At 50.4% G+C, this 21,663-nt stretch overlaps 5 protein-coding genes across 5 annotated transcripts; 1 reads left to right on the plus strand and 4 right to left on the minus strand.

Annotated features, from left to right (window-relative positions):
* Positions 1–1,484: 1,484 nt before the first annotated feature.
* Positions 1,485–5,307, minus strand: AtWU_06511 (putative checkpoint protein kinase (SldA); the record flags this gene model as incomplete). Its single annotated transcript, XM_035501620.1, has 3 exons — positions 1,485–3,691; positions 3,766–4,213; positions 4,318–5,307. 3 exons carry the CDS (start codon positions 5,305–5,307, stop codon positions 1,485–1,487), a joined length of 3,645 nt encoding a protein of 1,214 aa, XP_035357513.1.
* Positions 5,308–5,881: 574 nt separating this feature from the next.
* On the plus strand, positions 5,882–7,778 carry AtWU_06512 (DNA-(apurinic or apyrimidinic site) lyase APN1; the record flags this gene model as incomplete). The annotated part of the gene is made up of 5 exons (XM_035501621.1): positions 5,882–6,362; positions 6,418–6,454; positions 6,501–6,620; positions 6,679–6,813; positions 6,884–7,778. 5 exons carry the CDS (start codon positions 5,882–5,884, stop codon positions 7,776–7,778), a joined length of 1,668 nt encoding a protein of 555 aa, XP_035357514.1.
* Positions 7,779–8,237: 459 nt separating this feature from the next.
* Positions 8,238–10,125, minus strand: AtWU_06513 (putative nucleotide-sugar transporter; the record flags this gene model as incomplete). Its single annotated transcript, XM_035501622.1, has 2 exons — positions 8,238–9,611; positions 9,673–10,125. 2 exons carry the CDS (start codon positions 10,123–10,125, stop codon positions 8,238–8,240), a joined length of 1,827 nt encoding a protein of 608 aa, XP_035357515.1.
* A 6,408-nt stretch (positions 10,126–16,533) lies between these two features.
* Positions 16,534–17,501, minus strand: AtWU_06514 (anticodon-binding domain-containing protein; the record flags this gene model as incomplete). Its single annotated transcript, XM_035501623.1, has 4 exons — positions 16,534–16,568; positions 16,640–16,691; positions 16,741–17,227; positions 17,368–17,501. 4 exons carry the CDS (start codon positions 17,499–17,501, stop codon positions 16,534–16,536), a joined length of 708 nt encoding a protein of 235 aa, XP_035357516.1.
* A 939-nt stretch (positions 17,502–18,440) lies between these two features.
* On the minus strand, positions 18,441–20,505 carry AtWU_06515 (NADP(+)-dependent, decarboxylating phosphogluconate dehydrogenase; the record flags this gene model as incomplete). The annotated part of the gene is made up of 5 exons (XM_035501624.1): positions 18,441–18,881; positions 18,939–19,367; positions 19,430–19,881; positions 19,944–20,080; positions 20,489–20,505. 5 exons carry the CDS (start codon positions 20,503–20,505, stop codon positions 18,441–18,443), a joined length of 1,476 nt encoding a protein of 491 aa, XP_035357517.1.
* Positions 20,506–21,663: the final 1,158 nt, after the last annotated feature.

Here is a 21,663-nt window from a genome sequence, read left to right on the forward strand (position 1 = left end):
CCCATACAGCATGTTTGTCGGCACACTCTCCGGGGCATTTGAGAAATCGCAAACGACAAAAAGACCTTCCCTGTCAGGGGAGTGTTTCACAGACACGTTGATGGTCATTACACTCTCTGATTTTCCTTATCTTTTATCTCAACATACCGAACTCCATACACTCTTTGAACAAACATCGACAGTATCACAAACAGTGCCAGAAACACCGAAAACCGAAAAAACCTACAAAACAAACCAACTCTGGCAACCCACTATCTTTCAATCTCTTTTCATCTCTTTATCTCTTTCTCATATCTTCCCATCGAATTTGAACACTTAACATTACCGTGCGATCCGTCTTTGATCTTGATGAACCTTTCGCATGCCCCATTTAGCATGTGCAGTGATGATTGGAATGGAGAGACGCCGCTATTGAATGAATGACTCATAGATGAAACGAATCCGCACGACTTGGCAGCTGCTTAGTGACGACGTCTTATGGAAAGCGCCCCATTGTCTTTGCAGCGTTTAGCTTACAGTTTCAGCCTTGCTTTAACTGACATTTTTCTTCGAACTTGCTTCATGTTCGTCCTACTTACTGACTGACCATTACTTACATTGTTGTCTGTCTATCTGTTCAGCATGTCTTGCTCCAGTCAAGCATGTTTTTATTGGCTTTCAACTTGTCTACATCTCTCATTATGTCTCTTACTATCTCTATTTTTCAAAGAATACATTTCTTCTTTCTTTAACAATATGTAAAACTATTGACTGTGGTTGCATTGTAGCTCGGCTGTTAGTATAGCATTTTTGCATTGATCTAGTTTTCAAGAATGAACGATACCTCATGTTGGATATGAATCATGGGATTGAAGCAATCAAGATAAGCAGAACTGGTATGATCCAATGAATTACCGCACTGCAGTGTCCGAGTGAATGGATACTCGCATAGACCATGCTTACCATACCACCCCGACCCCATCCACAACTGCCTACACTAGACATGCTAGCATTGCCTGCAATGTCTCTTCGTAATCCATTGTTTTTATCACGAGACTGTCCATATCAGTTCCCTATACATCATTCACTTGTTCATCAAAATCTGGATTAATGCCAAGACATTTCTATACTCGATACGATGCAACTTATCCCTAACTCAATGAACTCCCCAGATACTAGGACAATCTACAATGCATAACATGCAACGTATGTAACTATCATATCATATGTATTCAGACCAACGTCCACTATAATATAGTAACAGACAATAAGAACAAGGAAATAAGTACATATGTGTAAATGTGAAACAACAACCCAAACGCCAACGCTGCAACACACGAAAAAGAAAAAAGACAGGAGGGGGTATAAAGTGCGTACTGTACGTGTCACGTGCATCGTCGAAAGGGGGATGATGGATTATTAGTGAAAGGACAATGGGGGAAGGGGGTTGGGAGTTGTAAGGGGAACAGTGAAAGAAGGCGAACAAAGGATAAGAAGCATTCGGATTAACACTTCTCCAAGCGCTTCCTCCTCTCCGCATAAATAGCCTCTAATTTCCGGATCTGCAATCCAAGACCCTTCTTCTCTGCATTAGTGAAGAGCCAAGCTTCCATTCTCTCGCGGAGATGTCTCATAGAATTCGTCACGGGGAGGATAGGTCCGTCCTCACTGGCCATAGCGGCAGGGTTCTGGCCTGCGCGTTCCAGCTGAGCCCATCTCTCTTCGCCGGGGTTGAGGAGGAGGTCGAAGACGTCGTTCCAGATGTCGCGCTCCCAGTAGCGTTTCAGAGACTCGCGGATTCGGTACGTCTTTGTCTCCGGGGTATTGCCGCTGGGGACGGACTCGAGGTACTTTCCGAAGAGCATGACGTGGATGGTGCCTGCCAGGCCGTAGAGATCGATTTGATGCGTCCAGGGTCGCTTCTCGCGGATTTCGTTGCATTCGTGCTTGCCGGTTTCCCAGTCGGCGACGAATTGGACAGATGGTTGGAAGGCTTGCATGTCGATACTGCGGCCGAAGTCGATCAGTGAGAGACCCTTGTTGCGCCAGCCGTGGAGGCCCCGGGGGGAGTAGTGAATTTCGCGTGGGTCTGCGGTGATCTCGTCGCCTAGGTCGATCAGGGAGGGAGGCGGTACGGGCTTGTCGTCGAGGCGGACGAGGCAGTTGTCGGCTTTGATGTCGCCGTGTAAGATGCCACAGGAGTGAAGGGATTCGACGATACGGAAGAGCTCCACTGTGAAGAACATGGCCAGGACCTCGTCTATACCGCCTTCGGCGTTGGTAGTGGCTGAGATCGGCTCGTTACGGATGAGGTTCACGAGATCGAGCAATGTTCCTTGTCCACGGTAATCTTCGACCAAGATGCTTTCTCCTTTGTAGACGTGAAGCTCGTGCGCGCGGATGATACTTTCAGTGGCGCGGGAGTATTCGGGATGCTGGCTCAATCGTTCATTTGCCGTGCGGATCATGTAGAACTCCCACTCACTGGGTGGTCCTACCTCTAGCTTGATCGCTTCGAAGCCGTGACGGGGTGTGTCATATCGAATGGGACTAGGGTTGTGGGAATCTCTGTTGTTGGAGTCGGTTTCCGAGTCGGAAGGTAGACTGTCGATGCTCTCTGCAAAATAGACCGGCGCATAAGCACCGGCACCGAGCTCACGCCTGATGATATAGCTTCTCTCAGCACCTGGAAGTTCAAGGATGGGAACATCGAAAGATGCCTCATCCCCGCTTCTTGAACGCTTTGGGCTTGTCTTGAGGTATCGCTGTATCTCAGAGCCATAGTGAGTGTCCATGTCCGGGTGGCCGTGGTAGCCAGGGTACGATGCCAGCGGAGGCTGCAATGACCGAAGAATCGTGTTGCGAATATCCCTGTCAGTGGGGTTGCACAGCTCATCCTTGATAACTACTCCTGTCTGAGTGATTTCCTTCAGGGGGCTCAATTTGAAGCTTGTTCGAAACTTCTCCATCGTGGGGCTGAGAGCAACGTCTTCAGGAATATCAGGAAAGTCATCGTGGTGAGGGGTGGCAGGAATCAACGGGCTCGACAACAAGAGATTGCCCATCGGGGGCTTCGACGGCGTCTTCGCATTATAGAGACTGTTTCTCGCTGCTGTCATTGACAAAGAATGTTCGGTCTGTTCAACGATTGGTGTCATGAAAGGCAGGCGATTCTGAGCCATGATTGCGGGGTCTCGATAAGGACCATATGGTGGATTGTAATCTTCAGGCATTTGGGGAACAAATCGCTGCCTTTCGCCATTCTCATCTGCATCATCGAACTGCTCTGTGTTATCTCTGCCATGGTATGTGGAGTCCTCCGGCATGGCAGGTGAATGAGCAGCTCCCAGATTCGGCACATCACAAGCCGAGAACTGCGTCCACTCTCCATCTGCCACGCTCTCAGCGCGAGTGTTATCTTCGAATCCATCCTCGTCACCTTCGACAAACGACTTATGAAAGGTTGTATCATCATCGCCGAAGTCGCTTGATGCAGCAGACATGCGACCAGTGACCGTGCTCTCTCCAGCGCTCGTATAATCATCGTCATCGAAGTCACTACTCTCTGCATTCTCGGTCTCTGCTTTGAGTGGCTGATTGAAGATGCTATAGATCTCGTCTGTTGCAGCGCGGGTGTGGATAGTCATGGTTGGCTCCGCAGTGCTCTTGCGGCGAATCTTGCCTCCAGTGGGCGAATCAAATTTCATTTTGACTTCAATTGGATTAGTACACAAGACAGTGAATGAAAGAGCATTAAGTACGGAATGAGTCAAAGTAGATACTTACTCGTCTGTGTTTCTCCCTTCACTTCACGAAGCTTCAACTTCCGCGCTTTGTTGGTTTTGCTTTCCTGGGCCGAATTTCCCCGTTCGGGGTCGTGGGTCTCTGCATCTTTGACAGTCAACTTCTGCTTAAACTGTTGTGGTAAGTCATTTTCAAGCCCATGCTCAAGAGGGTTCTCGGAGGGAATCTCCGCAGAAGCAGCATTGCCTGAGATCTGCTTGAGGGGCTCTTTGTGGGCCCGCCAGTTCTTGCCCATCCAGCCACGGCTGATAGCTCTAAGTTCTTCGAAGCTCACTTCATGATTCGGGTTCTTGTAGTCTGGGTATACTGCTTCAAGGTTGACGAACACGCGCTCCCGTCTCCCTGTACGTGGGTTAACCGCTTCCCTTACGCGATGCTCTGGAACATGTTTCGATTGCAATGCTTCTTTTGCTTGTAAATTTGAATTTGACTGAATACATAAATCGTAAACCAATGCGGTTCATGCCACCAATTAGTCCTGTGATCGTAAATATACGGAAATCAGAAAGAGTAGGTAAAATAACCTGAACTTACCTCATCCCTGAAAATCGTCATCTTCTGTGCCGGTGCCGGCTTCTTCCCCGCCTTCAAAGTCTCTCCTGCCCATGGCTTTGCCTCAACCTTGTTCTCCTTCCGTCGGTCATGCATCGAGCCAATGCTGTCCCACCCTTGTGCCGGCGCACTGACAGCTGGTTGGCTGGGTGAATCGGCATCGGAAAAGATCGCCATCTTCGGCTTGCCGGATTTCGTCTTTGGGGCAGCGCTGCGGGCGGGTGCTGGGCGCTGGGCCTGGGGATCGGCTTCTTCCGCAGAAGCCGAAGCGAAGGGGTCGATCTTGGCAGCCAATGCTGGGCGCACAGCCGGTAGTGCAGGTGATGAGGGGCCATTGTCCTGTGTGTGGTTTTCGTAGCGGTGCTGGAACTCGCTGTATTTGCGCACAAGTCGTTCTGCGGGGCGCGCTTCTTTGTCAATGCCAAGCCGGTACACCTCGTCGGCCTGTGTCCATCTTCCTGCACTTTCCAGCCAAGCCGCAAATTCTTCGTAGAACAATGCGAGTCCTTCTCCGATGCGGTGGCGTGCCAGAAAAGCGAATGTCTCCCGCGGCGAGTCGGAAAAGAGTCTGATGTAGTGGAGCCACAGGCGCAGATAACGGGGGTCGTTCTTATAATGAGGGGAGTTGAGGAAATGTTTCACGGCACGCTCCAGGAGGGGCAGAAGGCCGGATTCAGTTGTAGCTTGGGCGGTAGGATAAGCATTTAGCGTCCATTTCACATATCGGTCGTAAATATCCAGCGGGTCGTCGGATTCTCCTATGGCCCGCAATTCTGATTCATATTCCTGGCGGATGCCATCATTCACTGTGCGGGTATCATTTGGGGACGGTGTAGCCAAGATGTCTGTAGACTCGCGCGGAGAGAAGATGCGAGCCAACTCTCTTGCTGAGCGGCCTCCTGGTAGCGACTGAATGTTCTCCTTCTGGCCTTCGATGATGTCGAAGTTGACGTGGTCTTCGTTGGCCGCCATTGCGGCGACAGATGAATATGAGAAGTGGATCAGAGCGAGTGCGTGGAGGGTGGTTAGTGATCGGTCGTAGTAACTTTGCGATGATAGCGGTGAAGATGTCGAGATGGTGGGCTGGCGAGATGTAGCAAAGGGACTCGAGGAGATTGAATGGGATTGACCGACTCGGGCAGTTTATCGATAAACAGCCGCTAGTCCCACTATAGCTCGTTACCTCGACGACCAGTCACATGGGCGCTAGCCCATATCGGGTAATATTCGCTGCCGCTGCTGCAGAGATGTTCATGATGCTTTTTGAGGACAATCCATAATTTGTTAAGGAATATTTGAGATTCAAATCAGTTACTCATATTCGAACACATCTAATCAATTTATATCCTACTCAATATAACGCGTGGGAAATTCAAATCAAGCAATCGCCTCAAGCAAGCAATTCCCGCTCGCGTCGACCGCGTCAAACCGCCGGGCCGATCCTGCTGTCTTTCACGGCCCACCATCGCCTGCCATCCCACCATTCCAGAACGACTGGCCAGATCGGGTGACTTCATAGTCCTTGAAGTGCCCCAGACAAGCTGCGATGCCTCCGCGCGGTACCCGAAAAGCAGCCTCAACCGCAGTGGCGACTGAGCCGCCACGCTCCCCCGAACTGGGAGGCAACAAGCGCAAGCCAGACGACCCTCAGGAACAGAGCTCCCCGCTACGAAGATCGAAGCGCGTTAAATCCGTCGAAGGTCTCGGAACGCAGTCGCCATCTGGCAAAACCACTGCGCGCACAGCACCGACCGAATCTGCTGAGAGCCCCAAGGCGACACCGAGGAAATCTCGTGGTCGGGTCGTTTCGGTGAAGAAGGAGGTTGAGGAGGAAGAGACAGTCACAGTCGAAGCAGACATTGACGACGAAGACGAGGTCAAGGACGAAGAAGCGGATGAGAAGCCGAAGGTGAAGGCCAAGGTTACGAGGAAGAGAAAGACAAAGGAAGAAGTCGAGATGGTACCGTTGAGGGCGCGCACGCAGGGTCTGCGCATGTGCGTAGGCGCTCATGTCAGCGCTGCCAAAGGTTGGCATTTACTCGATAGAATCATCCATGATATGATGCTTACGATGTGTTACAGGCGTCTTTAACGCGGTTCACAACAGCATGCACATCGGGTACGTCCACTCACCATCACAACCAACCATCACTAATTCCTCCCAGCGGCAACGCCTTTGCCCTATTCCTCAAGTCCCAGCGGAAATGGGACAATCCAGCCCTTCAAGATGACCACCGCGACCAATTCCGCAACCTCTGCATCGAGCACAAATACGACGGCGCAAAGTGAGCCTATACCAATCAATCAACCTACCTACCCAACCCTAATCTAACCACATACCAGACACATCCTCCCCCACGGCTCCTACCTCGTGAACCTAGCCCAAGAAGACAAGACCAAAGCCAAGCAAGCATACGACTCATTCCTCGACGACCTCCGCCGCTGCGAAGCCCTCGGCATCACCCTCTACAACTTCCAGTACGCCCCCAACAACCCCACATCTATACCCTCCACCTCACCACCACAAACTAACTCTCCAACCCCACAGCCCCGGCAGCGCCAACCAAACCCCGCACGCCTCAGCCATAACCCGACTCGCAAAGGCCCTAACCTCCGCCCTCTCCGCCACCAGCACCGTGACCCCGGTCCTCGAAACCATGTGCGGCCACGGCAGCACAATAGGCGGCTACCTACACGAGTTCCGCGACATCCTATCCCAAATCCCGCAAGAATACCACCACCGAATCGGCATCTGCATCGACACCTGCCACAGCTTCGCAGCAGGATACGACCTCACCTCCCCATCAGGCTTCGCCTCCTTCATGCAAGAATTCTCCGACGTAATCGGCCTCCAATACCTCCGCGCCCTGCACCTAAACGACTCCAAAGCCCCGCGGGGAAGTAAACGCGACTTACACGCCAACATCGGCACGGGATTCCTGGGTCTCCGCGCATTCCACAACGTCATGAACGAGCCGCGGCTCGAGGGATTACCCATGATCTTGGAGACGCCGATTGATCGACCCGAGGGAGAAGATATCAAGGAGGAAGGGGACGGGTCTTCCAAGGGTAAGAAGAAGAAGCCGGCTGGAGCTGCTGCAAAGCTAGTACCGGATTTTAACGTCTGGGCGGGGGAAATTGCGCTGCTGGAGTCGTTGATTGGGATGGATCCGGAGGGCGAGGAGTTCCGGGCGTTGGAGGCGAAGTTGTCTGAGGAGGGGAGGGAGATGCGCGAGAAGCAGATGGAGCAGTATGAGCGGAAGATGGAGGCGGAGGCGAAGAAGGCGGCGAAGAAGGAGAAGGGGCAGAAGACGTTGATGGAGATGATGAATGGGGGTGGGAAGGCGAAGGGGAATACGAAGACGAAGACGAAAACTACGAGGGGGAAGAAGGGGAAGGATGAGAGTGATGAGGAGGGGTGTCAGAGTTGTTCGGAGAAATAGTACTACGTATGGAGTTATTGAAATGTATGAACAGAATGATGTGTGAATGGTATATAATATTGGAGTAGAGTGTTCTACTTTGACATCGATATTACGTAGACTGCAATGCGATTAAGCTCCGTTAGAGCTAAGAGATAGATAACATGGTATCACTCGATAAATCACTGTCTATACCAGACATCGTCTGCCAATATGTGCGGGACGCCCAATGTACTCCAGACATGCCGATTTCTAGGCATGCTGATCAGAACCGCCGTTATAAAATGAAAAGGACCATCCAAATCAGAAACGTGCTGCGACCATCGACGAACTCGAACGCTGATGCCATGACGTTGTAGACCGACAAAGGGGTCTTGGGATATCAAGAAAAGTAGGGAAGCAAAATCCAGGTCGAACCATACCAGTGGTCCCATGAACCATGGTGAAAATGCGTGAAACAGCTATTCCAGATTTACTCGTCTAGGTAGCTGAGCGTCCTTCAGGTGAAGCCCGTTCTGGAGATGTCAGGGGCTTGCTACCGAGGCTAGGGCCGGAAGCTGTCCGGTTAAGCTCAGCTTCCAGGGAAGTGATGACTGGGGGCGCCGATTTCAAGGGCGAGGGGGCCGACACTCGCGGGGAGAAATTTCTATCGTGATCCCCGAGATTGGTGGTGTTGATGCTTAACCCGAGCGCATTGCTAGCGCCGCTGGCACGAACACGGAATGAGCGCCGACCGCCAGCAGTCAAGTCATCCTCAGGAGTAATATTCACATTGTCCTCGTCGACATGGATGCCCGGAGATTGGAAAGTGCTCGTTTCCGGGTTGCGGATCCGACTGTACTCTCCGCGCTCCCCAGTCGGATCGGAATCGTCCTCAGAGTCCAGGTTAGGACTCCGTGTCCACGCGCCCTTTTGAGATTCTGAGCGCATTTTAGAGATCTTCATGTAGTTGTAGGACACGATGCTGCCAATGGTGACCACCAGGCCCGTAATGTTGACTGCAGTGAGCTGATCGTGGAAGATGACCCCGGCAGCACTGATGGTGACGACTTCCTTGAAGATGCCGCAAATGCTCAGCGTCACGACCGAGGAGCGCTTGAGGAGCGCAAACTCAGAGGAAATCATGCAGAAAGCCAGGATACCAGGGAAGATCAGCAGGAAGACAGCAAACAGGCCTCCACGGGCAGCCGCCAGGGCTTGGAAGCCGGCGATGATCTCCAATGGCCCCTCTACCGCCAGCGCAATGACGATCAGGGAGAAAAACATCACAGGCGTAAGGAAGAAGAGGGTCGAGAACGGGTTCGCCGTCGCAGGATGACGTAGCAGGAGGATCTGCGTGAGGCCCCACCGGAAGCCCGAGAAGAAGGCGGATGCAATGACGAGGATAAACCCAACCGCATTGAAAGCGGTCTCACCGGCGACCATCATGACCACACCGACGGTCATCGTAGCAATGATCACTATCAACTTGACGGATGGGGTTTCGAGGCGGAAAACAAAGGCAAAGAGAAGGACGAATGCTAGTGCAGATGATTTGCACATGGTGAGGAAGGTGAGGGAAATGAACTTCAGGGACATATTTCCTAGACCAATATCGAGGGAAGTCGCCGCACCGCAGGGGACGAGACGTGTAAGGTAGAATAACCGGGTGACCACCGGTCGGGACTCATGGGGGTCATGTTCGCTCACGGGCGAACCTGTAGGTGTGGATGTAACGGGCGCTTTCGGACGCAGGGAGGGTATCAAATATAGGAGAATGGATGAAAAGGTAAACTGAACGGCCATATGCAAGCTCGTGGTAAAGAGGGGGAAAGGGAAGACAACATCGTCATCGGAGAACATCCACTTGTTGTACTACCAAGACCGACGGGGGTTAGCATGTGAGCCATGAAATCCGCGCACGGGAGCAACTCACAATTGAAATCGACAGCGAAAAGAAATACCACAGTAGGATCAAGCCCGCATTGATGGACAGCCTCCTGAAGACATCACTGTCTGTGAATCCAAAGGGTAATGTATCGTGCTTCGAGGCCTTGACGTCGGCGATGCGGGCATCCAACTGTCGACGCTGCTGCCTTCTGCGGCGCCTCTGGCGTCTCTGCTTCGCTGTGAGACCCGTTTCTTCGTCATCATGGAGGTCGTCGTCTGAGCTAATATAATCCATTTCCAAGCTCTCTGCGATCGAGGACAGGTCCGAGATGTCTGCGTCCTCAGCCGGCGAGGACTTGGGCTCCTCTCGTTTGGAGCCAGCAGGGTCTCCAATGGCCCTTGGGGTATCGTCCCGGTGTTCGATTGGAGCTGACTGTGAAGCGCCCGCTAGCACTGAACTCCGCCGTCGATGATGATTGCCAGATGGGGAGACACCCATGGTCGGAGAGGGAGTGCCGTCGGGGCGGGACGGCGCACGATATAAGAGGGCGATAAGGAGAGGGAAAGGAGGGTAGTCGCTAGGATGGCGCGAGCCCCATCAGTGACGAAAGGTAGGACTAGGGTATGTGTCTCAAGTGGGCCAGCGCTGGAGGGAGAATACTAGTTTTAGGACCGGAGGGGAGGGATTCGCGAGGGTGAAGAATGGCGAGGGGCACCGGATGCCCGAAGGAGAGTGATGAAGGAAAGCCGGTGAGGGAATTGACTGGTCTTAGTGGGGACGTTGACAAAAAGCTCACGCAGAAGAAGGCAAATCAGAGTCACGAGAGAGAAAAAGGAAAATGTCAAGGGAGGGTGTGTGTGCGTGGGAGAGATAGATAGGAGTGGCAGCAGGACAGCCCGAGCAGGAGGAGAAAGGATGGGGGATGCAAGGGCGACCGATGCACGAACGCCGTCCCCGTTGATAGCGGCAGAGAGAGAGACAGTGAGCCAGGAAAGAGGCGGGATAAGCACGCGAAAGGAGGAAAAGAAAAACAGGATAGGGAAAAAAAGAAATGAAAGGAGGAAAAAGAAGGAGGGATTCACACAACCAGTCAGCACAGCAGGATGAACCAGTTGAGACGGAGAAACAGAATGAGCATTTGGGAAAATGGGGAATTGGAATGGAATGGCAAAGGGAGAGGAAGAGGGAGTCAAGGCAGGCAGTCAGTCACAGTCTAAACAGTAGTAGTGCCAGTTTCAACCCAAAAGTGGATATTGGAATTATTGTTTTTCTCGCCAAGGGAAAGAGAGAAATTCGAACAAGATTATTACTATTACAATAATAATAATCATCAGAATAATAATAATATGGATGTTGTTGCCAACAGCCACAGCCTCTCCAACGTCATAGCGCGATAGTCCACTAGTAGGTAGTTAGTTAGTTAGTTAGTACTCTCCCCCTGGTCGATTAGGGATACGAGCATCACCTGGTTGCTGAAGGTTAATAATCATGAAATGATGACAGAAAAGAAGGACCGTCCGAAAAAGGCCAGGCACAAGGATCCACCATCCATCCGCGTCTCAAAAAGAAGACTCAACCAAGGGCCCTTTGTTTTTCATCTTCTGTCTTGTTTTGGCCCCTATTGAAATAATGCTGGTTTGGTCAAAGAATTGTGTACTACTACTACGGAGTACTCCTACTAACTTTGTCGAATGATGCTGGATGTTCTGCTCAGCTCGACAAGTCACCAGCCAACCTTCCCAGATACGGAGCGGGGATCCTCGTTTTCTAGATTCCTTCGGGTCTTTGGTCCCTTCCGGCCGATCCGGGGTCAGCATTAATTGCTTCCCTTGGAGTTAACTTGACTAACTCGATCATCATCCATGGCTGGCGATCGACTGGAGCTTTTCAGCTTCATCACTCGTGGAGACAAATAGATCGATCGATCAATTGATACGGAGAAGATATGAGGATTGAACAAGAACAACAACATCATCAATTCCCTCCTACGGGTAGCAAGCAAGAGAGGGATCAAACCAGCATCTCCTCACGCGATCAGGCAGCAGCAGCAGCAGCAACCCGCGGATAGCCGAGTGTTGTTGGCAAGTCAGTACTACTATTTAGTAAGTAACAGTAGACATGTAGTGAAACATCCACCACCTCAACTACAAGGTTACTGATGTCTACACTGGTCGACAACTATTTCCGACCGTAAGAAAAAAGAAGAAAAACGGCGCTTCGTGCCGTCTCTCATGATCACAACTAATAGATTATTCACACCGACTCTTGGCGGTTAGACCTGAATCGACTCGGAGCTTCCTTGGATCCAACTTTAAACACGACCCCATCGCTGGGCTGATTGGGTGCCGCCCAATGCAATAATCCACGGCCGCTTCTGGTCCTTTTTTCCCTTTTATCTCCCCTCGGCAGGAACAAGACGGCCGTCTTTCCGATAGAAATCACCCCAGCCAAGGTATCTAGATTGGATAGATAGGATTTCATGAGTTGAGGTGCATATGGCTAGTGAGGTGTGCCATTGTCCCCCTCTCAATGCCCCATTCATTGCCCAGAAGCTGGGCAGAGCAGGTGCCCCCTCATTTGGGTCACACTCCAGCAGCGAGAGAGAGAGAGAGCTAGACTACTTTCAAAGCACAAAGTATGCTGATCCCATCCCATCATCTCCATCAATAATGCGGGGTGGCCCCAACACCGATCATTTGTTTGAAGAATGATCTTCTGTCCCTTGTATCCACTTCCTCAACTCATTGAGTCATCATTATTTCCTTCCTTTTCGCCATGTCTCAATCGCCACCACCCATCAAATCATGTCATCACACTTATGCCATGCAGGCTTCACCAACACATCCCACAGTAGACCGAACCTGCCCTAAAATGATTCCCATCAAGAGAACACACACTCACAAACTATCAATCTCATGCAGCCCTGCACCCGCGTTAGCTAATCTCATAGTTCACACAATAGCCCAATCTGCATGATGCTAAACCTGCATCTGATGATCCACTGATGATCCCGATTCTGGTGCAAGAAGAGGGGCGGGAGCTGCAGGGAACCCGGAATGCACTCATTCACTCACTCACTTCTTTTCCATACCCTTTTTCTTTTTCTTTTCTTTGCTTATGCTGTTATGCTAGACTATGCACGGAGTCTCTACTACTAGACTACTTTACTGTACATCAAAGTACAATGGGTCCAAGCGGCTCGGAGAATTCCATTGTGGCTTTTGCCTTTTTTCTTTTTCTACAACACTCCCTTGCCTTGCCTGAACCTTTTTCCATACTAGTATGTGAGGGCTGAACAGCTGCAGTAAGCACAGACTAAGTCATTGTCACTCATCACACTATTTTCCTCCCGTAATGCAATCAATAGTTCGAGCTACTAAGTTATCTACTACGCAGTAGTTTATTGAAATTCTGTCTGTCTGTCAGTCAGCCACGCTTCAACATCTCTGAAAGTTTAGTTTTGCTCTCATGGGGCTAGTAGATAAGCCGCTGCTGATATTATTTCTCCGGAGAAAATAATAGTAGTGACATTACTGAAGTTGTTTGTCCCGTCCAGCTCTCCTGCGCACTCACTGATCGCTCTGGAGCACGCACTGGACGTATACAACTTGGCATCCTCTGTCGATGACAACAAGTTATTATTTTGAGGACATACAAAACAATGGTAGTTGCATGTTGTCTTTGATCGCATTTGAATGTGGGTAGATTATTCTTCCTCTATCATAGTAGAAAGACACTGTTATCAATAAAAACACTCTAATATGCGAATACTCCGATTCCTTGAATTTATAATTATGGTGGCATCCGATTTACATACTTTCGCTCTCTAATTCTACCGGTAGATCCTTCTATCTTGAGTACCTACACTATGTAAATCATACACCACACTGCATGAATACTTTCCAGACCCCAAGTGAAAGCCTGCCTTAAGCTTCAAAAGTCATACAGACACAAAAAGTGCCTGTTCTATTCAAAGTATATCGGGAAATCAGGAATAGAGCATTAGCTGAAACGTAATAATAGTACAAGCAAGGATAGTATAAGCATAAAAACCCGCATTTCCAGAATATAGACTTGTCTATCTACCACGAACCCATGGGCTAAGAACAGAATTGAGGTATAGATCGAAACCATGAGATAGAGAATAAACACTAATTAATATGAGTACACTTGCTCATATACTCAAGATCATTTCCAGTTCCCCGTCCATTCACAAAAGTATCTACGTTGACCAACTAGATCCAACATGATCATATTCTTAGAACTAAGAACAAGTGCAACTCGACATTTTCCTGGAAGAGCGAACATGTTCGTGGAACCTTTCACAATTTCCCACGTGCATGTGGGACGTCAAATGATATTGTGGAAAGGGTCATGTTAGATTTCGAGATAATTATAACATTTGTACCCCCCTCACTCTCTTTCCACTGGAGGTGTCTTGTTTCGTCCCAAGCGGTTCAGGCAAGAAAGGATAGGGTTGACAATTAAACTAACTTAGAGTTCTAAGTCTAATGTTATTGATGCAGTATCTAGATCTTAGACTCCCCGCAGTGAAATACTACAGACAATGTACATCAACAACCATCAAAGCAACAGCAACTCAGCATCTCCATACTCATCTCTCAAGTCTACTGAAATTATTACTTTTCAGAATTCCCATACAATACACCTTACTACCCATCCTCAGCGGACCACGAACTATTACCACACTGCACCACCAGACTTCCCTCCCTTCATATGACCTTCTAATACCCAACCCATAAAACCACCCTATATACCACTGCCTGCAATCTACCCCCCAAGCCAGACCGCGCTACAAGCGGTTCCAACAAACCATGAACCAAGTTCATCACGCCGAAGGATCAACTTCACCTCGTGACAGATACGTGGTCCATGCAGGTAAGATATGTGGGAGTATGCCACTGGCTGGAACTGAAGGGCTTTTTCTTGGGGTTCGGTCCGAGCCATTCCTGGCCTTGATATCTATGTGGGTGGTGCCTTGGCTTTCAAGCTTAAGATAACTTTTATGCATATTTACACTGTACCAACTAGGTAGCTGAATGGTATAGCATGGTTCTGGACTAGAAGTAGTATAGTTAATGCTTTTATACTTATACCACTCCTTCTAATGGGGGCCTGATCTTGGTGTCGATTCCTTGTCTATTAGTATATGCAGTTATAGCAATGTGAAATGACCAGAGCCGCAAGGTCAATAGAATAATATAACTAGCAATTCAAATCTAACTAGATCACAGCATAGATATCAAGCAGAGTCTATTTTTCATCAACCTCGTATACACCCAACATCATCCACAGTCACAACATATCAAACTGTACCCTCCCCTTCTACATACTCACAACCCACCCAACCCTAATAACCAGTATACTACAACTAACACCCTCATCCCAACCAAACCAGCTAGCTCCCTCTACCACATCCACCTCCCCAACACCCACACATCTCCAGACAGACAACAACAATGCCCCGCAAATGCCCCACGTGCGCCAACACCGGCGCAATCACAACCACATGCGCAAACTGCCAAGGCTCCGGCGGATGGTGGAAATCGACACGCACGGTCTGCGATCGATGCGGGGGCACGACGGTCGTGAACACGGGGACATTCTTCGCTCGAAGAGTGACATGTCCGAACTGCAGGGGTGCAGGCAGCTGGGTCAAGAATCTGTGGCATAAGTGTGGGAGGTGTAAGGGGAGTGGACGGGCTTTGGCGCCTTGTCCGAGTGCCTGTAGGAGGGGGAAGGGGGTTTATAATAATTGGTAAGAAGGGGTGGGGGTATGGGGGTTATGGTAGTTAGTGAGATTCCGATAGGATTTGGTGCAATTGAATGGTTAGTATGTGATGAGTACTACTACTTGTTTGGCTACTTTTGTTGCTCGGAATATAGTAGGGATTTCTATAGGAGGATTCGTATGCTGTGTTTGTTATATATAATTGATAGAGAGAGTGTGTGTTGTCTCTGATATACTATCCAACCAATCTATTACCCACTGCAGCTAGCAGTCTACCTGCACTACTACACGACATAGACTAACATAGTGAACCGAGCGCATGACCGTCATGCACAATCTAACCAATGCACTCAGCACACGCACTATATGCTCCCCCCCCACATCCCAGCAAAAAGCAATACCTCTCTCTCTCTCTCTTCCGGATCTAATCATCTAGTAGTTCAATAGTACCAAGGTAAGCCTCAGCTGAACAGAACTGCTTGTTGTATTCCCGACATAGATAATCTCCCATCAATACGCAATATACATATCAAGCAACTAATAATCAGTTGTTGCTTTTTCGGAGAAAGGGAACTCAAAGTTGACTCCATTCGTTCAATGGTCTTATCGAATTCTATTTCTTTGAATGATCGAGACGGAGATAGTGTGTAGACTGCTGTTCCGTACGGAGACGGTCATTCTTGATGGGACATGTGCTGCTTGATGGCACAACTGGTTAATACAGTAGTCGTTCATATAATGGAGATGAATAGATCAGATAGGTCTCATATTCATGCCGCCCCTGTATCTAATGGAAATAAATCTAAAGAACATGCCAGAAGGCAAGGCTCCATTCCCGACCTATATGATGCGCTGGTTTCCAGGACAGAAAGCTTGTCCGCTGCACCAAGCATTGGTCAAGTACAAGTCCGCTTCTGTATAAGCCATGCCGCCCTTGTCCATGTCTGCGCCTGCTTAAAGGACCGTCGACCATGGCCCCTCGCGCAATCCTTTCCGTGTATAATTGACAATCAGGGAGAACTCGTATTCTCCGGTTTATCATTCGCTAAATTGCGTTCATGGATAAATGGATCCCACGCAAATCATCCCCGGCACTGCACCTAAGAGGCAAAATGGAGCCTTTCAGATGGGTAATAAAATATAGGAAGTCGTATTCAGCCCCCTTTACGTTGTCCAGCAGCACCGGCTCCTAGAGTCAGATTGTTAGTCGCCATTCTTCATACAAGCGGGTCCGCCCCAAACGAATGGTATTAGGCTTACCAATAGTTGCACTCGCGTTGCGCAGTTCAATCTTCTTACGCTCCATCTCGAGCTATCCAACTGTCAGATGTATCCTGTATCGTGGTATACGGCCAACTTACCACCATGCGTACTCGGGCAAGAGCAGCCGTGTCACCCGCCACAAGCGGCCGGCAGTCGTCGGGGCGGTAAGGAGCCGCAATGGAGACGGCATCGGCTACGATGATCTTGCTTCCATCCCACCGGGCCGGCATTGTGCGACTGAATGCGTCAAAGAGATCCTGTGCCTCCTTGGTGACTCCCTTGCCTCGACGTGCTTCACCTTCCTGCAGCTTGCCGACAGCAGCGGCCTCCCGCGCCTTCAGAGCGCGAATATCAAGTGCGTGCAAAGGCGGTACGGCATCAGAGAAAGAAGCCCCATCGGTGTTGGACGGAGACAAAGAGAGAACTTGGAAGGATTGTATGCGTGACACCGGAATGACGTGGTAATCGCCGGTCTGTGACTTGCCTTCTTCGGCAGTATTGATGGCAACGAGGTTCGTGATCGGACAGGCTGTGAACAGAGTCCCCTCAATGGTGGAGGCGACCGGAGATGTACTGATACGAACACTGTACAAAACACAACATCAGCATGAACTTGAGATCTCTATACATCCATCCAGAGGCTTTCTGGCAAAGGGATGCAGGTGCTAGCACTTGCTGGACAGACGGAACTCTGCTCAACAGTGCTATGATAGGTCGAGGCTTACCGTGCGCCAATTGCACGGCTCAATGCCACCTCCAAAGGCACCATGGCACCAGCCATTCCCTGGCCTGCAGTTGCGCCAGACGATCCCTGTGCAGATGTTCTTGCTCCCACGCTGTGGCGCTTGTTATCTGCCATATGCTCGGGCAGGAGACAGTTGAACTATCCCACCAAGAGCAGTGCAGGACAGGACAGGCTCCACAGTCAGACAGTAGCTGGGCTGTCTCTGCAGAGGAACAAAGGCGGAGTGAGTCTAAAATGCCCCAAGCACACGATTGCTCACGTTGAGGGCAAGCAACGTCAAGCGCAGGTCGAAATGATCGATCGGAATGGGATTCCAGGCTAGGTGGAAGCCACGGTCGTTACCAGCAATGACGATGGCACTCGAGCGCGGAGCAAGCAAAAGTGGGACGGGCGGGAACCGCAGCTTAGTCGTAGTTGGGTAAAGGAACGACAAAAAGTAAAGACATAAAATATCCAGTAAAACAACAAACACAGAAGTGAATACGACGCCAATAAAGTACAACCAGCCCGGGAGGAAAGCTCCTCAGCGTCCTGGCATGCAGTTGGGCAGAATGGTGGTGTGATTTGTGCACCATTGGATTGACACGATGGCCGCCGAAAGGGAGTCACGACCTTCCCGTCGCCCAATCCGGTTTAGTCCAGGGCGGAGCAGCACCTCCGGCAATCACCAGTTGGCTGCTCTTTCACCAGCCTCAACACTGCTATTCTGTCCCTTCGAAATTACATCCTTTATTCGTCCCACTACTTATTATGATTCAATCTACTATCATACTACAGTATGGAAAACTTGTGAAAAGAAACGTAAGACTATTTCATTCCATACGTTTTTCCCATCAAAAAAAGAAAAAGAAAAGAAAATAAACATCTAGATACATGTTAATGAAAATATAATAGAAATTCATTTCCTGTTTTGCTGGTCGTTTTGATCGTCATCATTCTTGTTTATGTGCTCAGGGGAGCCCGACTAGTTAACTCTCCTGATTCTAGCCCAGCCTGTTCCCATGCTAGACCAGTGCGAGGCTCCACGTCCAGCGTTTTACATCGCATTTTCGTTTAGGCAATGTAGGTGGACGCAGACACGTTACCACCGCGTCCAGTCCAGTTGACGTGGATGTCCTTGCCCTCGGGGTAGGTCTCGCTGGCGTGTTCGGGCTTGATGCGGAAGGTGTGGGCACCGAAGTAGTCACGCTGGGCCTGCAGCAGGTTGGCGGGGAGGTCGCGGGTGCGGTAGCCGTCGTAGAAGCTGAGGGCAGTGCTGAAAGCGGGGGTGGGGATACCCCAGAGAGCACCCTTGCTGACAACGTTTCTCCAGCCGCTCTGGGCCTTCTTGATGGCAGTGTTGAAGAACTCGTCGAACAGGAGGTTCTCAAGGTCGGGGTTCTTGCGGTAAGCGTTGGTGATGTCCTTGAGGAAGACGGAGCGGATGATGCAACCACCACGCCACATGAGAGCAATGGAGGGCTTGTTCAGCTTCCAGCCGTACTCACGAGCAGCCTATAGTAGCTGGTCAGTATCCAAAAACAGGGTAGCCATACTCTGGACCAGACTTACCTCCTGGATGAGCATGAAGCCCTGGGCGTAGGAGATGATCTTGGAGGCATACAGGGCCTGCTCGAGGTCATCGATGAAAGCCTGCTTGTCACCGGTGAATTCGGGGGTAGGGCCGTCGAGAAGGCTGCTGGCACGGATACGCTCGTCCTTGAGGGCGGACAGGCAGCGAGAGAAGACAGCCTCGCCGATCAGAGTGACGGGCATGCCAAGGTCGAGGGCGTTGATGGCGGTCCACTTGCCGGTACCCTTCTGACCAGCCTTGTCGAGGATCTTCTCAACGAGGGGAGTACCATCGTTGTCGTTGAAGTAAAGGACGTCACGGGTGATCTCGATGAGGAAAGAGTCCAAAACACCCTTGTTCCACTTGGCGAACACATCGGCGATCTCCTTGGCGGGGAGACCAAGACCACGCTTGAGGATGTCGTAGGCCTATAACATATGAGTCAGTTGCCATACACTTATATCCAATTGTTGTATGGTCCCAAGCTTACCTCGCAGATCAGCTGCATGTCACCGTACTCAATACCGTTGTGGACCATCTTGACGAAGTGACCAGCGCCCTCGTCACCAACCCAGTCGCAGCAAGCCTCGCCGTCGCTCTTGGCGGAGATGCTCTGGAAGACGTCCTTGATGTAGGGCCAGGCCTCCTCGTTACCACCGGGCATGAGGGAGGGGCCGTAACGGGCACCCTCCTCACCACCGGAGACACCGCTGCCGACGAAGCGGATGCCCTTCTCGGCGAGGTACTTGGTACGGCGGTTGCTGTCGGGGAAGTGGGAGTTACCACCGTCGATGATGATATCACCCTTCTCAAGGTGGGGCAGGAGAGACTCGATGAACTGGTCAACGGGCTTTCCGGCCATGACCAGGAGCATGATACGACGGGGGCGCTTCAGCTTGGCGCAGAACTCCTCAACGGAGTGAGCACCGACGATGGGCTTGCCTGATAATCCGAACCGTTAGTCGATCCGAGGGCTGAAATGGATCCTGGCAGAGCGAGCTTACCCTTGGCCTCATTCTCAAGGAAGCGGTCAACCTTGGAGGTTGTGCGGTTGTAGGCGCAAACAGTGAAGCCATGGTCAGCAGCGTTAAGGATCAGGTTCTGACCCATAACGGCCAGACCGATGAGACCGAAATCAGCACTAGGCAAAGGACGCGCCGGAGCGCCGACATTGATGCCGGCGAGACGGGCGCTAAAGTCAGTTGCCAAATCCTCTGTCAATAGCTGGGCAGAAATGTGACAATTGGGGGGTGACGAGTGAAGCTGCGTTGCCTCTAACGCTACTATGACGTCGAGACGCAAACCTCACGAAGCTAGCAGTCCATTGCACCATCACCACTAATCAATGGAAGATGGATCCTGGAAGCCATATGAAGCAGTCTTTTCATTCTCCAGCTGACTCACGAACAGCTGGATCTCTCCCGGCTCATACATTGATGCGTCGGAGGGGTACCAAGCTGTGGGGGAAAGCAGACGATTGAGGGACATGTAGGCTTGGAAGGGGATAGGGGAAGGGAAGAGAGAACAATGGTAGCCGCAGGGTACTTACACAGCTTGGTCAGCCATGATGAAATAGTGGGGGGTATGAGACTCTGGAGATGGAGATATGGGAAGAGGTGGAAAAGTAGAGGAGAGGGGGAGGTGGTGGATATATGTACAGTCAGGAAGAACTAACTGCCTAGAGCAAGATGGAGAAAAGGAGGAAGGTTTTAGTTTGGAGGGGAAGGAAGGGAAAGAGAGGAAGAGGAAGAGAAGCGAGCGAAAGGGAGAAGGCGTTCGAAGATGTCAGAGCAGGATTCGCTGCAACTGGACGGCTTACGGAGCAGCTCTTCCGTCATGGTGGGACGGAGGGCGGGGCAGCACCTGAACAAGAGAGGAGCAGAGTCCTCCGGTGAACAAGACTTAGTAGTAGTAAGTCAGTACACCGGTGGGAGAGGGAGTTTGGTACCGGAACATACATGGAAGCCCGCGGATAGATGGTTGGTGGTGAGTAATAATTGTTATGTTAATAATTATTATAGTAAGTAGTATCTAACATGTAGTAGTGATGGCTGTTCTTTCTTTGAAATTAAATCTGGTTTGGGTAATACAACAAGCATGCATACATACTACTACTATCTACTGCTATGAAAAACCCCCACCATTTTCACTGTCATCCTCGTAAAATACGACCTCTACATTATTCCTTCTCCGAGATTAAAGATTCCAGTTTCGTCAAGTTCTTACTGATGACAGACACTACATTCCTCAACTCCAATCGCCAATTGATTCCCTGGGGATGACATGTTCGGAGATGACGGTGTTGCCAGGAGCTTCAAAGATGGCGGGGCATGGAGGGGCACTTGCCGGCCGCAGCAAAATACGCCCGTAACGCAGGTAAAAAAGCCCGCGTTTCCTAATTCCTACATCGGCCCAGCAACAGTCAAAAAAGGGACCGAATTTCCAGACTTCCCAGAACACGTTCGGTGAAGCACCTTCGGAGGCGGATAAATCGGTCTCCCCTCCACTTTTCCGCATCTTGTCTAACTACGAACAGTAATTTACTGTTACTGTTGGTTCAGACAGTGGTTCCTCCATCACCTCATTCCAGTGTATCAATAATGCCCATCTATCGGGTACGGCATCGGACTTCCTCCTGTATGTAGTGTGTCAATTGTCATAGTATGTTCTGCTTTTCGATGACCCTTCGGTATCCCAGCCATCGGAAATTGTTGGGTATCTAGA

Source organism: Aspergillus tubingensis (genome assembly GCF_013340325.1).
Source record: "Aspergillus tubingensis WU-2223L DNA, scaffold_8, whole genome shotgun sequence".
Taxonomy (NCBI): domain Eukaryota; kingdom Fungi; phylum Ascomycota; class Eurotiomycetes; order Eurotiales; family Aspergillaceae; genus Aspergillus; species Aspergillus tubingensis.